Raw genomic sequence first — 14,690 nt, 5'->3', positions numbered from 1 at the left:
TTATCTATTCTCCAATATTGAATATTGGAGTAACAAGATATGGAACTATATTCTTTATCTCCTGTGATCCTCCATCCCTTTTTAACTTTTTCTTGATTTTGCCTTCCTCCAACCTCCTTCCTCACCTCCCTTTTTTGATGCAAAAGACAATAATTAGGGAAACAGCATTTGGTGAGAGAAAATTGAAAATTGTCTTAAGGGTTCTGAAAACAAATTTCAATTTGAAAAGTGTTTAAATATGGGTTCTATGGTTACCTTTGACTTCCACAACTACTTGTATATGTTGTGAACTATCTTTATAGCCATCTCTCCTCTGTTTTCAAACTAGCTGACAGAATGAGGCCACATGTTTATGTGGCCCTTGTTACTCAGTTCTAGTGATCCATTCACTTAGCAACATCAAAGATGCACACACAGGGGCTGGCCCCGTGGCCGAGTGGTTAAGTTCGCGCGCTCCGCTGCAGGCGGCCCAGTGTTTTGTTGGTTCGAATCCTGGGTGCGGACATGGCACTGCTCATCAAACCACGCTGAGGCAGCGTCCCACATGCTACAACTAGAAGGACCCACAACGAAGAATATTCAACTGTGTACTGGGGTGCTTTGGGGAGAAAAAGGAAAAAATAAAATCTTAAAAAAAAAAAGATGCTCACACACACAGCAGCATCTGGTACGTATTAAGCACGAGTGATGATGATGGAGATGATATTTGCAAACACAGTTCTGAGTGCTTCCTATGTATAAAGTCACTGAGTTCTCTCAACAACACTCTGAGTAAGTTGCTCTTACTCACCCTGCCTTCACTTGAGGAAACTGAGGCACAAAGTGGTTAAATAAATCGCTCAAAGTCTCACAGGCTGGTAAGTGGCAGAGCCAAGGTTTGAACCCAGGATTTTGGCTCCAGGGTCTGCCGTCAGTGTTGAACTGTTTCAAGTCTCTGATGGTTTTTCATCACTTATTATAGTCTTTCTTAAGGCGAGTTCTGCAGGATACTAATTGCCCTGAATGGTTATAGATGTTTGGTGAGGTAAGAATGAAAAAGGCAGAAGGAATCTGTGGTTAAATAAATTGGAGGCAAATACAGCTCAGTATGTTTTCCTCCTTTAGCAGTATGTGTGGAATGTATGCTGTGAACCTCTAGGGAGGGGTTATAACATGCAGAATGGACTTGGCTCTTGACTGTGGAACTTTTTTCACCGCCTCATGACCTCTCAAGGGACCAGTGTTCCTGAAGAATTTACCTGGGTGACATTGGCCCATAGAAAAAAGTCCCAGTTCTGATCCTTGACTTACAAGGGAATTTGTATCTGGTCCCGCCATCTTCAGCTTATGCTTACTGTCTTCTGTTCCTCTTTCACTTCCTCACTCTCCCCAGTCCCAGATCCCTGATTGTCCCCTGTGTACCGCTGCCTCTGTCTGGCTGAAGTGCCCCTCATTGCCCTGCCCCAGTGTTTCTGCCTGGGAGATTGCTCCTTCAAGGAGCAGCTGCTTCTGTAAACTTTCCTTGACTCCCTGGGCATATTCAGACATGCTTTCTGAGAGTTTCCCATGTTGTCTTGTTCACGGCACTCTTGGAGAGGTTACCAGGAGAGTACATCTGTCTGGTGAGCCTTTTCATCTCTGCATCTTTAGCATCTTCACCAGTGCCGTCTTGTGATAGGTACTTGTAATTTCTTCCTTCAGCTAGAAAGGGAAAATATAGTTTAAAGAATGTTTTATTGTTCCTCTGTATACTCTGTCTTAATAATGATGACAAAAAAATAATTATTTTGATAAAGTCCCTTATTTTAAGGAATACAGTGAGTTTATTAATTTGTAGTTACAGTTTTCAGTTTTTATCCTTTCATTATTTTTTGTTGATTTCTTTGGGGGCGGGTAATGCTAAAAAGGAAAGAGATGAAAGGCCCATCTCTTAAAAGAGATAGCTGGAGCCTTCTGGTGCTGTGTAGTTGTGATCATACCCCCAGAGTACTTATCTGTGTCTCCTGTCCCTTGTATATTGCTCTGTGTATACAAATATGATCCTAAAGTCTTTTGTCTCTTTCCAAAGGCATGCCATGTATCAGCAGAACAAAGAAAACTTCCAGGATGAGTGTACTAAGCATCTGGTTGGCAATATTGTTATAACCCGATACAACAATCGTACCTATCGTATTGATGATGTGGACTGGAATAAGACTCCAAAAGATAGCTTCACAATGTCTGATGGGAAGGAGATCACATTCTTGGAATACTACAGGTAGAAAGAAGAGACTGGACTGGAGCCTGCGGCGGGGGTGGGACGTAGTCTGCCATTCTCCAGCAAGATATTGAGTTCCACAGTGGCATACAATGGGAGACTAAAAATAAGAGGATTGGTAATGCGCCTGTGATGGAATGATCTGGTGTGTGGGATTTGACCAGAATACTACCCTTAAAGCTTCATTTCTTTTAGTACTTTTGGAAGTGACTTCGTAAATTAATCTCAGGTCTTTGAATTATATTTCCTTTGCTGGTTTGGTTAGCAGTCTGAGTGGAGAGGTTAAATCTAAGTCATTAATCATTTGACTGTCATTTTGCCTTTCTAGTTGCCTAAGCCCTTTAGCCTGATGCAGTTTTAAACAAATTCTTTCCTGGACTGTTAGCCTATTTCTCCTCCATTTAATTGCAACGTTAACTTGAGCCTGCTTTTTCCAGTTATAAATATGCCATGGTGAGTTTCCGATGGATCCTGGACAAGGGTATTATGCAAATTATGTACCTCAGTCCTGGTTAAGAGACTCAGATTATGTTGCTATAAGAGTAGTGATATGTTTCTGAAATTTTTTCCTGCCTCTGCCCTGCTGTAGCAAAAACTATGGAATCACAGTTAAGGAAGAGGACCAGCCGCTGCTGATCCACAGGCCCAGTGAGAGACAGAATAACCAAGGGATGGTGAGTGGGGGTGTCAGGCTTGCACTTCCACCTTCAGGGCTTCATCCCGTCAGCTGCTCTTCGCCATCGTCACAGCTCTGGGAACCGTGGAGCAATGATTACAGTGTGTTCAGGGAAAGCTATGCAGGGTTTTGTCTCTGATCTAGCCAGAGGTGGCACTTCATACTGTAGGATTTGCTTTTGAAGTCCCCATCATGAAGAGCTAAATATCCATGTGAGCAAGTTAGGTTAAGGAATAAGGATAATTTGCTGCTAAAGATTAAAACAATGGACCCATTAGGGAAGTTATAGACATTTTAACAGGGCTAGGGGCTGGGGGAAGCGCATTGATGCCTGGCTTCTCTGTCTTAAGTATGAAGAGTGAAGATCGACAGGCTAAGATGAACTGGAGGCACCAGCTGGGTGGGATGTGTTGTCTTAGTTTGTCTGGAGGCCTGAGAGAAACAGAATCGTTTTGTTTTTCTGTTTTTTCCTTTCCTTTTGACGGTTTGAATATTTTTCCCTCTGTGTAATACAACAGGCTGTGTGTGTTGTCACTGAGGGAAGAAAGGGTGAGATGTGTGTAGTGTCTCCCGACCCTCTCCTCTGGGGTTGTGTATTCCTTAGGGCACCACTGAGTCCCTGCAGCACCCTGCACGGCATGTCTGGTGCAGGTCAGCGCAGCAGGGTCCTGTTCTGCTGCCTTAGTTTCCCTCTCCATTCTCTCTTCACAGCTGCTCAAAGGTGAAATCCTGCTGCTGCCGGAGCTCTCCTTCGTGACGGGAATCCCTGAGAAGATGAAGAAGGACTTCAGAGCCATGAAGGTGAGAAATGCCTGTCTGGAGTGGGAGACCTTTGCGATAGCAGATGGAGCCTCAACCAGGCCAGGCTTGCGTCATTACCTGGGCAGGTCCGTTTGTCCAGGCTGCAGTTTTCCTTTCTGTAAAACATGATCCAGGTCCCTTCCCACACACTGTGAGAAAGCCAATCAGAGCTGCTTTTTGAAGGTTGTTAGAACAGTGGAGCAACTGGATCATAAGGTAAAAGGAAACAAATGATTCCGTCTTCACCCTCACCAATCAGGTGAATGACTGTAAACTGGTCACATGATCCTAAAAGAGGTTCCCTGAGAGCAATGAATGTTTTTAACATTTCTATAAGCCTTTCGTTTATTTGAAGGGGTGGAGGACATAATGTAACAAAAAGTCAACAAATCAGAGGGTGAGGTAAAAGGATAAAAGTTCATATTGTGAGGCTTGGAGTGCCCTGGACGTGCTGGGCTCTGTCCCATAGGAAATAGCCGAGAAGCAGGGGTGTGTGCAGCGTGAGGCCGGACCCCGAGTGCTTCGCCTCCACGCGCTGGGACCTACGCTCGAGCCACTCTGCTGCCTCACCTTCCCAGTCCTTGTCTGTCCTACTTGGACTTCTGCTTGTCTCAGATGCCACATATTATTTTTAGTAACGTCATTAGGAGCCTGAAGTGAAGCTCGAAATTACTGTAAAAGATTTCTTTCATGTTTATCTTCTGAGGCTTCTGTTTTTAACATGCAGGTCAAGGCTCCTTCCTTACAACTCCCAGTTGCCTAATGACTTTACGATCACAGAGCTATCTGTACAGCCCCATAGACTCACTGACCCTGAGGACTGCCTGGCAGGGAGCAACAGCTGTGCAGTTCATTAGACCCAGAAGAAGGAACTCACTTATGTGATTCAGAATCTTCATACACACCTGTTAGGTATTCATTCAACAATAAATATGGAGAACGCACCTACTATGGGCCAAACACTGGAGAAAAAAAGTGTCTCAACGGTAACATTAAATGGCTCGTACAGTATGACCTCAAGTATAAGGCTGGCTGTGGTTTTCTGTTCTGTTCTGTTTGGTTGTGTATCTAGCACAGGGCGTTTTTTCCCCTCTATTTTTCCTAAATATTAAATAGGTGTAATCAAGCCCCCTCTGCCCCTATTTTGTAGAATCTCTTAGGAATTTTAAAATCAGAACATGGCTTTGAGAAAGAGATAAGATTTAGATGTCATGAGGGAGGAAGAAACAGTAACATTTAAAATTCTTACTTTATGGTTAAGATTTTAACTTTATACCTTTTGCACAGTCCTGAGAGATGTTTATTAGAGTCCTTGGAGGTAGGTGAACATTTCTACAGATTTCGGGGCAGAGCTTCTCATGGAATTGTTTTAGACGCCTTGGGGTTTATTTAACCTCATATTGGTGAAAGTGATACTTACAACTTATTATCTCCGTTTTGATTCTGTTTAGGACTTGACCCAGCAGATCAACTTGAGCCCCAAACAGCACCATAATGCACTGGAATGCTTGCTACAGAGAATTTCAAAGAATGAGACAGCTAGCAAGGAACTGACGCGCTGGGGACTCTGTTTGCAGAAGGATGTGCATAAGGTAAGTCAGGAGGTGGGATGGGAGAGGAAGCAGCTTTAACCAAAGGTTTGAGAGCTTTGTGAGACTGGGTTATAACTTTCTGTCTTGTCTTTATTTTGGAGTTTTGCTTTATTTTTATATTCTTTTTTTTTTTCAGTCATAATACTTTAATTTCCTTGACAATTTGCTAATATTTCTTACAGATTTTTCCTCTGTGTTTCCCAGGGATCCAAGCCATTAATTTCCAGTCAAATAGATGACAAAAGGAATATTGACTTAAAATTTACCTCATTTTCAGTTTTCCAACTCAAATTATTTCTAAAGTTCTGTATGTATTTTTCATTCTTCTCAAGTTTTTTTCTCTCCCAATAATTAACTTGTCTCTTTGAATGTACTACTGTCATTCTTCCGTAGGCACAAGGAGCCTCAGGTTTGCACAGTCTGATTTTCTTGCGGCCCTTTCTGCCTTCATTTGCCCGAGTGTGCTGTGTTGTATTTTCTGTGGCGTGATCCACGGTGCAGAGGCGCTGTGACGTGGTGGTGGGGCCCTGGGCCTTTGGTGTCAGCTTATGTGGCTTTGAATCTCAGTTCTACCGCTTGCCATCTTGGTTATTTTGAACAAATTACTTAGCATGTCTTAGTTTCTTTATCTGAAAAATGAGGATAATAATTGAGTTAAAAGAATTAAATGGTAAAATCTTTAGCATAATATCTGACACACAGCAAGTGCTCAATAAATATTAGCTATTATTGCTTTTCACCTTTCTTTTGAGGTTATACCAAAATAATTATTTCTGTCCTCCAGTTCTTTTGCACTCAGGACTGCCTCCTTGTAAAAAATTCTGTTTTTCTTTTTTATGGAAGTAAAGGATAGTCAATAAGGAAAATATGGAAACTTTAGAAAATATAAAGAAGGAAATAAAAACATCAATAATTTCATCACCCAAAGATAAGAGCTCAGTGATTTATTTTAGATGTATATAAAGGACAACATTTGCGATGTATTTCTTTCCCCTAAATTTTTTTCCTGTGAAAATAAATCTTATAAAATTTTGACTATACTGTGTATGGTTTTGCATCTTCTTTTTCATTTAATATTATAGCTTGAACATGTTTTCATGTCATTAAATATTATTTGAAGGTGCAGAAAACTTCAGTCAAAGAAGAGAAAAGTTCATCCATAATCTTCCTGTATCGGAATAACTACTGTTAACATTTTGGTACATATTCTTCAGTGTTTTGTGTATGTACATGCACACATATAGTATGTATTCATATGGATTCTTTTCTTTCCCTTAATATATTTTGGTTGTTTTTCCATGTCATTTAATATTTTTTTCCTAAATATTTTTAATGGCTACTGGATATTTCATTTTATTAATTTCCTATTCTTTACATTCAAATTCAATTTAGTATTTTCCCATTATAAATAGTGATTCAGTGAAAATCCTTGTAACTAAATCTTTGCATGTGTTATTATTTTCATAGTCAAATTTATGGAAATGAAATTATTAGGTCAGGGGGCATTTATGTTTTTAGTACTTTTATTAAGTATTGCCAATTGTCCTCGAGAAAGTTTAAACAATTTTTTGCTTTTATAAGCATAAGATGAGTCTGATTCCTTACACTCTTGCCAATGTGGGTATTGTTATTTTTTTGTTAGACTTTTATAATATTAAGAAAATTATTTTAAAAAATTTTTATTGTAGATAAAGTATTTGTTACTTTTTAAAACAAGCAAACAGCAGAGGTCATAGAAAGTAAAAACCCTCCATAATTACACTTCCCCCAGAGATAATCATTACTAGGTATGGACTTATTCAGATTTTGTGATACATACATTGCTATTTGTTTTTTGAAAAAACAGGATCATGTTACATGTAGTTAGAAGGTGATTTTAATGACTGCAAAATAGTCCATCATATTGATATATCATCAGATCAGCTTAGTTATCGTCCTGTTTTTGGATCTAACTGATTTACCATTCTTAACTTTAATTTGTTCTTCAGTTGTATTTATGCCTTTTTCTTCCAGCTGTCCTTTTATATAAAGTATAGTAGTAGTTTATGTTCAGCTTTATTAAGAAATTTTACCTTGAATTTTATACTTCCAATTTTTCCCTTAAAATATTTTTAAAGATTATTTTCCTCTTCACCTTGAAATTGTAGTAGTTTTACACGCATTCTCTGGTTCTAAAGAGACAATGTTTTTAATCCCTTTCTTGGGAGACCCTGTTGGAAGCTTTACCAGTTAAAGAGCAGTGCCTATAAAAATTTTACCTGCGTGTTTATGTTGAGGGTCTTCCTGACATCCCCTCTCACTACCAGCAGTTTCATTTTCCTGCCACTTCCAGAAGTTATAACAGCCACAAGTCTGTATAGGGGAACTGACCAGGCCTCACAGAGAAGAGTATCAGTGTTTTTCTAAATAGCGTTTGCACATGGGTCATGTCAGAGGTACCTTATTTTCTGTTTAGATTGAAGGACGTGTTCTGCCACTGGAAAGAATTAACTTAAGAAATACTTCATTTGTCACATCTCAGGAGCTAAACTGGATTAAAGAAGTAACCAGAGACCCTTCCATCTTGACTGTAAGTGATTTTTGAGGTGGTAAAGAGAGGACCAGTACTTTTAAAAGTGTAGAAATTGGGAGGCAGGAATGATTTAGTGTCCTCTTTTTGAGAGAAAGTACCAACTGAATTCCCGTCCTGAATTGTCTGCTAACAGGGGTCCTTCAAACAGAGCAGCTGGCGAGTTGTTAGAGGTAGGCCCTCGCTTGACCGTGGCCTTAGGAAGGGGGAGTAAACTGCTGTGGTAATGCGTACCGTGCGAGCCCATTACCCACTCTCCCTTTTCCTTCCTTCTTCCTTTCTCCTTCCTCTCTCTCCCCCCAGGGCTTCCTGGAAGGTGTTTTTATCCATGAGAGAAGTAAAATTAAAGGAGCCCCACAAGGCAACTAGAGATCAAAGTGGTATATGATTATTGTTGGTTTTGGCCAGCCTGATCTTTGTGGGCATGCATAAAGGACTCACATCTGTTTCTAAAGCTTTTTATTGAAATATAATATATTTGAAGAAAAAGTACACTTACAAGCCTATAGCTTGATGATTTTTTCACAAGTTGGATAAACCTGTGTAATCAGCATCAAGGGTTAGAAAACAGAACTTTGCCAGTGCCCCATGCTCCTAGATACTACCTAGCATAATTGGAAAATCTTTATTAGTTGTGTGTCACACCCTTACACACCCCAAGAATAGTTGCTATCCTGGCTTCTAACAGCATAGATTCATTTCAGCCGTTCTTGTACTTGATGTTTACATGAAACCAGACAGCGTGTGTTCTCTTATGTCTGGCTTCGTTTCTTCAGCCTTGTATTGGTGAGTTTCATCCGTCTTGTTAGGTATGGTTATAGAGTTTCCATTCTCATTGCTGTGTAGTATTCTATTGACACTATACCACCATTTACTTATCACACGCATCTTTATCAATAATAGGAATTAGATAAGACAAGACTCAAGAAGAGAGAGTGAACAGTTTATTCTCTGGAATAACATTTCCCGGGTGTGAGTTTGGAGTAGTCAAGTTGTGCAAAGTACTGAAAATAGCTTGTGGTTGTTCCTAGGTCCCCATGCATTTCTGGGCACTGTTTTACCCAAAGAGAGCAGTGGATCAGGCCCGAGAACTGGTTAACATGTTAGAGAAGATAGCTGGCCCCATTGGCATGCGCCTGAGCCCACCAGCCTGGGTTGAACTGAAGGATGATCGAATAGAGACCTATATCAGGACCATTCAGTCCATGCTGGGAGTTGAGGTAATAAATTAATTTGAATAAATTTATAGAATGCCTATTATAAAATGTCTGAGTACTTGATTTTAAATTATCTTGATTATTAGTCTGGCAGTGATGATGTCCAGGAACCTGTGCCTTACTCATGTGCACGTAAGTACTAAACTAAGAAAATAGTCCTTATGCCCTTTGGTTAATTTTGCTTCTTTCATTACGTGTTGGCACTCACTCTGGTGTTCTGTTCCTCACGTAATTGGCTGAGGGAATAGCTCACTTAACATTAGTTTGTTATCTATATGGAACATATCATGCTCAGAAAGTGACTTCCTGGGCCAGGTGCCTACTTGCATGATTCAGTACTGAGCTATCACAGTCCACTCTGGCTCAAGATTCAGATTGTTCTGGTGATGAACTTGGCAGGTGGCCCATCACCTTGGCCCTGAGAGCTGATCAGGACCCTTGGAGCTGAGCAGACCATAGCCCTCACGACTCACTCGTTCAGGCCTGTAGTTCTCATCTGTTTGTATATAAAACAGAGGAAGAGGATTAGGGAGGGAACGCAAGCAGAGGGAACTTTTGAGTCAGTTCTTGTGAGATCGTCATAGATTTGGGTTGTCGTGGCCTTGTAGCTTTCTCTTTCCATCCACCACTCAGCAGCAGCACGCTTGTGTTCTCTCTCCACAGTTTCCTCCGAACTTCTCATGTCTCTCGTACTCCCGTGGGCTTCCCCAGGCCTGATCATTGCTCAATTCTGCTCTGGTTTCAAAAGAATAACCCAGTCTAGTACATCATCCCGCACTTTCACGGTGCCTCATTTCTCTGTCTGAGCGCTGCCAGCAGTGTTCATGCAGCGTGGGGGTGAGTTTCGTTCCTGATGTTCACCAGACCTCACTCATGTTGGCCTTGCTGTCTCTCTGCTATCTTTAGGGCAGTCTGTTTTATTATTCTCTTTGTTAAGGGTCACAGACTCAGAGGTCTACAGGAGCCAGACGAGTACCAGGAGGGTACTGTAGTGAACTGAAGAGAGTGGCCCCATGACTGCAGATAAACGCCCAGCCTTGTCAAATTGATTGTTAATTTGTTTGCTTTTCGGTTGAAGCCAAAAATCTGGATTTGCATATATGTACACCTCCCTATGTTTAAATGTTAATTTTTTTAAAAATAAAAAGCCTTGTAAATCATTATAGGCACTAAAACAGCACATCTTTTTGCTAGATCCAGCCCATAAGCTCCCCGTGTGCAGCCTGTGTTCTACGTGACTTTGGAAGCTCTTTGGTGTGGTTGCTGGAACATGTGTCCTGCGAGAAGTCTTAATCTAATGCTGATCTTGATTTGGAGGAGTGCACTATTGATTTACCGTTTATAGCCCTTTCTGGCATACAGGGTTGGCAACTTTATTTCACTTGAGTGCCCCTTTTCTTTATTCAGACTTTGAAAGATCCTCTGTTTTTAATGTTAGGTCTCTTCAGCAGTGAGGGTAGAGGATGCTGATATGAAATAGCCTCCTGGCAGTGTCATTCCCTCTCCTGACCAGAGAGGTGGGGAGAGCCACTGGTTATTTGCCGGCAGCTTCATTTCCTCCTGCGCTTGGCTCTGAACCCGTTCTTGTGGTGTTGCCTTGCATGTTTCCTCAGTTCAGTTCTGAGGTATGACTGTAATAAGGTGCTTAGTCTACTAGAGAGAGTGGTAAGAAACGTTATAGGGAGTTGACAGCAGCAGATAGTAAGTAACCTTTGCACGTTTTCAATCCTAATCCTTTTCCAGGCATCTTAAGTCTCATAAATAAATCGGGTAGTGAATCAAGACCAGCTGTACGTAATTTATGGTAACATACTATCTATCTGTGCAAAGAAGCCCTGGACCCAACAAATGTTCTTTCAGGTTCAAAGACCTTTTTCTGTGTTGGCATGTCCATCCTCTCTGTTTCAGTTCCCTCTCTACCTTAAAGGTCCTCTGGCTTTGCAGACTCTCAGACTGCCCCTGACTGGAGCCCTATCAAGGTCCCTTGAGAGTTCCAAAGCCTGACTTATATATACTTTATTTTCTCAAGGGGAAGATACAGATGGTTGTTTGCATCATCGTGGGCACACGTGACGATCTCTATGGGGCCATTAAAAAGCTGTGCTGTGTGCAGGCTCCCGTGCCCTCGCAGGTGAGTGGGAGCTGGGCAGGAGGCACAGATGGAAACGCTGGCCTCCCTTGAGGCTTGGAAAGAGGGTACATGTATTCAAGAAGACTGAAGTAACTCTTAGAAGCCAGCGTGTGTAGACCCGTCTGGTGACATATTTCCCTTATTAGAGTAACCTGGTGAACAGCAGGTGCTCTTCGTAAATGCTGCCTTCGTGTTCCCAAATGAGTGCTTTTGCTTGTTCAGAGAGCGTGTCCGGGGCTTTCACATGATGGGTTCTGAGAGTATGGGGTTCTCTCTGAAAGGGGAAAACTGGTGTTCCTATCGAGGTTAAAAAAAATTTACTCTGCATGGCATCCTGTTGAAAGTTTTGGTTTGTCAGTTGTTTTCTTGGTTTGTGTTTGTGTTGTGTGTGTGCGCGTGCATTTGCCTGCCTAGAAACCCTAGGATATAGAACTGTGAAGGCAAAGTGAATTAATTGCTAACTGGAGTTTCGTAAACAAATGGAATGTTTACTTTAGAGTTGTTTACATTGTCTGAGAGGCTGATAGTGTCCTCTTTCCCATATCTTTTTGGTCCCTTTATTATAGGTCATCAATGTCCGAACCATTGGTCAGCCCACCAGGCTTCGGAGTGTGGCCCAGAAAATTTTACTTCAGATTAACTGTAAACTGGGTGGTGAGCTCTGGGGAGTGGATATTCCTCTGGTGAGTGATGCCAACATATGCCTTCATTCAGTTCAGCTCTCAGAGAATCCTACCCAGCTATTCTCTAGTTTTGCTCACAGTTACCCTTGCTTGCAGCGCTTAGTAGTCTAAGTGGTTTGTTGCCCACAAGCTAAGAACGGTTTTTATATTTGTAAATGACTGAAAAAATGAAAATAAGACTCATATCTCCTGACACATGAAAAGTATATGAAATTTAGTTTTCAATGTCTTTAAGTGGAATTTTATTGAAACGTAGCCTTACTATGTACTCTGTACTCTCTGTGGCTGCTTTCATGCTGCAGTGGCAGAGTAGAAGGTTCCCACATAGACTGTGCCTCACAAGGCCTAAGATATTTGCTCTTGAGTCTTTCACAGAGGAAGTTTGCTGACCCTTGGTCCAGATCTCTGGCTTTGTCCATAGTGTTTTAAAAAGGTCAAATGGGTCGCTGTCTTTCTCTTCCTTTCCCAGAACTTATTTTCATATATTGCTTTGGGGTTCAGATTATAATTAAAGATGGGGTGATGGGTTGCTTGGGGGTTTTTGGTGTGTTTTTTTGTTTTCTCACCCAGAAACAACTCATGGTGATTGGGATGGATGTCTACCATGACCCCAGCAGGGGCATGCGGTCCGTGGTTGGCTTCGTTGCAAGCATCAATCTGTGAGTAGTACTCAGAGTTCCATTTTAATGCCTAGTCTTATTATAAATCCAGAAAGTATTTTTTTAATATTTTGTGTAATATAATACTCAAAAAAGTATACTTTTATTTATTAAGTAAAAGTATACTAAACTCCTTCCTCCATCTTCCTGTGATATTTCTGGAATCTATTTACCAAATTTGTTCCCCGGCTGCAGAGTAGCTTCCTTCAGAATGGGGCCTGTGTCTTGGTGGGTTTTTTGTTTGTTTCTTCTGATTGTAAAAATTAGACATGCTCATGCAAATATCTGCAGCAATTTAGAAAGTGAAAGTTTTTCCTGGTCCATCGTTTATTAACCACCATCAGAGGTTTGATATATACATACTTTCAGATTCTATTTTATTCACATGTTAACACATATATGTGGTGTATAGATGTATACACAGATGGCATATTACTGTGTATACTGATCCTGAGCTTGTTTTGTGTACTTAAATTATACATTTTGGGCATTTTCCTATATCAGTACAATCTCAAACGATTGTTTTTAGCTCTGTGTGGAATTGATCATCTGCTACAGCACTGTTTATTTAACTCGTCCTCTGTTGCTGGACATCTAGGTAGTTAAATGTTTTAATTGGAAACAGTTTTGTAGCAAATATCCACAATTCTGTATTTATTTTTTACATTCTGTATATGGCTTGCATATATCTTTTCCCCACATCACTGTGTGTTTTTACAGGTAGTGTAAGTGCATTTACTAGGTGCTTGTGGTTGGATTGGTGCTTAGAGAAGCCTGTGTGCTGACAGTTGGACTGTGGCCTTCCTCTGAGAGTGTGTCCTCATCTCTCTCTCTCTTTACTGCCTCCACCCCAGCACCCTCACAAAATGGTATTCACGAGTGGTGTTCCAGATGCCTCACCAGGAGATCGTGGATAGCCTGAAGCTGTGCCTGGTGGGCTCCTTAAAAAAGTTCTATGAGGTGAGGAGAACAGAAATTGTAAAGTTTCAGGGTTTTTAAGGATTGCCCACCTGACCACTGTAAGAGGAAGTCTGATTTAGTGGGAGGGATCCCAAATTGAAGGTGAGTCTCCTAAACAGACTGAAAGGTGAGTCATGCTGAGCACGCAGCTCACAGGCACTGCTTTCAGGCCTCGACTTATACAGAGCACCTTAAAGAGCTAAAGTGCTTTGATTTGGGTTGGTAAGTAGTGGTTATTCCCCAGGTCGTTAGCCTGATCCACCTGGACATAGTCTTTATGCCCTTTCCAGGCAAGTTGGGGGTAAATTTCAGCAATTAAAGCAGCTTATGAATTTACTCAGCTTTTTATGACTGTTATTAGGTGCTGGCTCTTTTCATTTTGGTTCAAGACAAATGCTTCCCTGTAAATCACCTCTAGAACGCCAAAGAATGCTAACCGTGGGGAATTGCTGTCGTTGAGCTGATATTGGGTCTGGAACAGTGAGCAAGCGAAGTACTGGTTTTTGCCTTGGCCAGCACATCAAAGGAAGAACTAATGAGTGGCTTTTGTTTCTTAGGGTTAGAGTTAGCCCTTTGCATAGAGATTAAACTGCAAGAAATTTAGTAATTTCATATGATTAAAGCCAGTCTCCAGAACTTCACCTTGTTTCTTTTTAGACTGTTTCCTGCAGTGTCCTTCAAATAGTTTGATATTGTTTCAGTATTAGAGATTATGCAAAAAAGAAGTTGACTTTTTGTCTCTACGGAGGTCCATGTGATAGGCTACTTTGTTCCCAGGTTCCACCGTGCCTTCCTTTCTCTTGTTATCGTTGCTATTGTTTGGCCTCAAAGGCCCATCTCTCTTTTAGGCCTTAGTTCAAAGATGACTTCCGTGAAGCCTTTCCCATTTTTTCCCCCGCTGCTCCGTCCCTTAGCTAGACTTATTTCTTTATGTTCCTCTCTCAAGTCTCTTTGTTTATATTCTATGTAGTGGTTATAACATCCTGCCTTATATTAGATATTTGTATCCTTATGTTTCTCTCCCTCTGGGTTGTAAATTACTTAAGCACTGTTTGGTTATTCATGGCTGTGTAACAAATTACGCTAAAACTGAGTGGCATCCAGTGAGCATTTATGATGTTCACGGTTGTAAGGTTGGTCAGGGCACAGTGAGCTCTGGTTCCTCT

At 41.2% G+C, this 14,690-nt stretch overlaps 1 protein-coding gene across 1 annotated transcript in view; it reads left to right on the top strand.

Moving 5' to 3' along the window:
• Window positions 1–14,690, top strand: part of PIWIL2 (piwi like RNA-mediated gene silencing 2) — a 72,050-nt gene that overhangs the window by 37,494 nt on the left and 19,866 nt on the right. The window contains exons 11-20 of the mRNA XM_046656859.1: window positions 2,048–2,236; window positions 2,826–2,910; window positions 3,624–3,713; window positions 5,165–5,305; window positions 7,761–7,874; window positions 8,906–9,094; window positions 11,121–11,222; window positions 11,789–11,905; window positions 12,476–12,564; window positions 13,419–13,524. Coding sequence (XP_046512815.1) covers window positions 2,048–2,236; window positions 2,826–2,910; window positions 3,624–3,713; window positions 5,165–5,305; window positions 7,761–7,874; window positions 8,906–9,094; window positions 11,121–11,222; window positions 11,789–11,905; window positions 12,476–12,564; window positions 13,419–13,524 — 1,222 coding nt within the window. The remainder of the gene's footprint in view (window positions 1–2,047; window positions 2,237–2,825; window positions 2,911–3,623; window positions 3,714–5,164; window positions 5,306–7,760; window positions 7,875–8,905; window positions 9,095–11,120; window positions 11,223–11,788; window positions 11,906–12,475; window positions 12,565–13,418; window positions 13,525–14,690) is intronic.

This window comes from Equus quagga, chromosome 3, assembly GCF_021613505.1.
Source record: "Equus quagga isolate Etosha38 chromosome 3, UCLA_HA_Equagga_1.0, whole genome shotgun sequence".
Lineage (NCBI taxonomy): Eukaryota > Metazoa > Chordata > Mammalia > Perissodactyla > Equidae > Equus > Equus quagga.
This window is presented reverse-complemented; position numbering and strand designations above follow the sequence as displayed.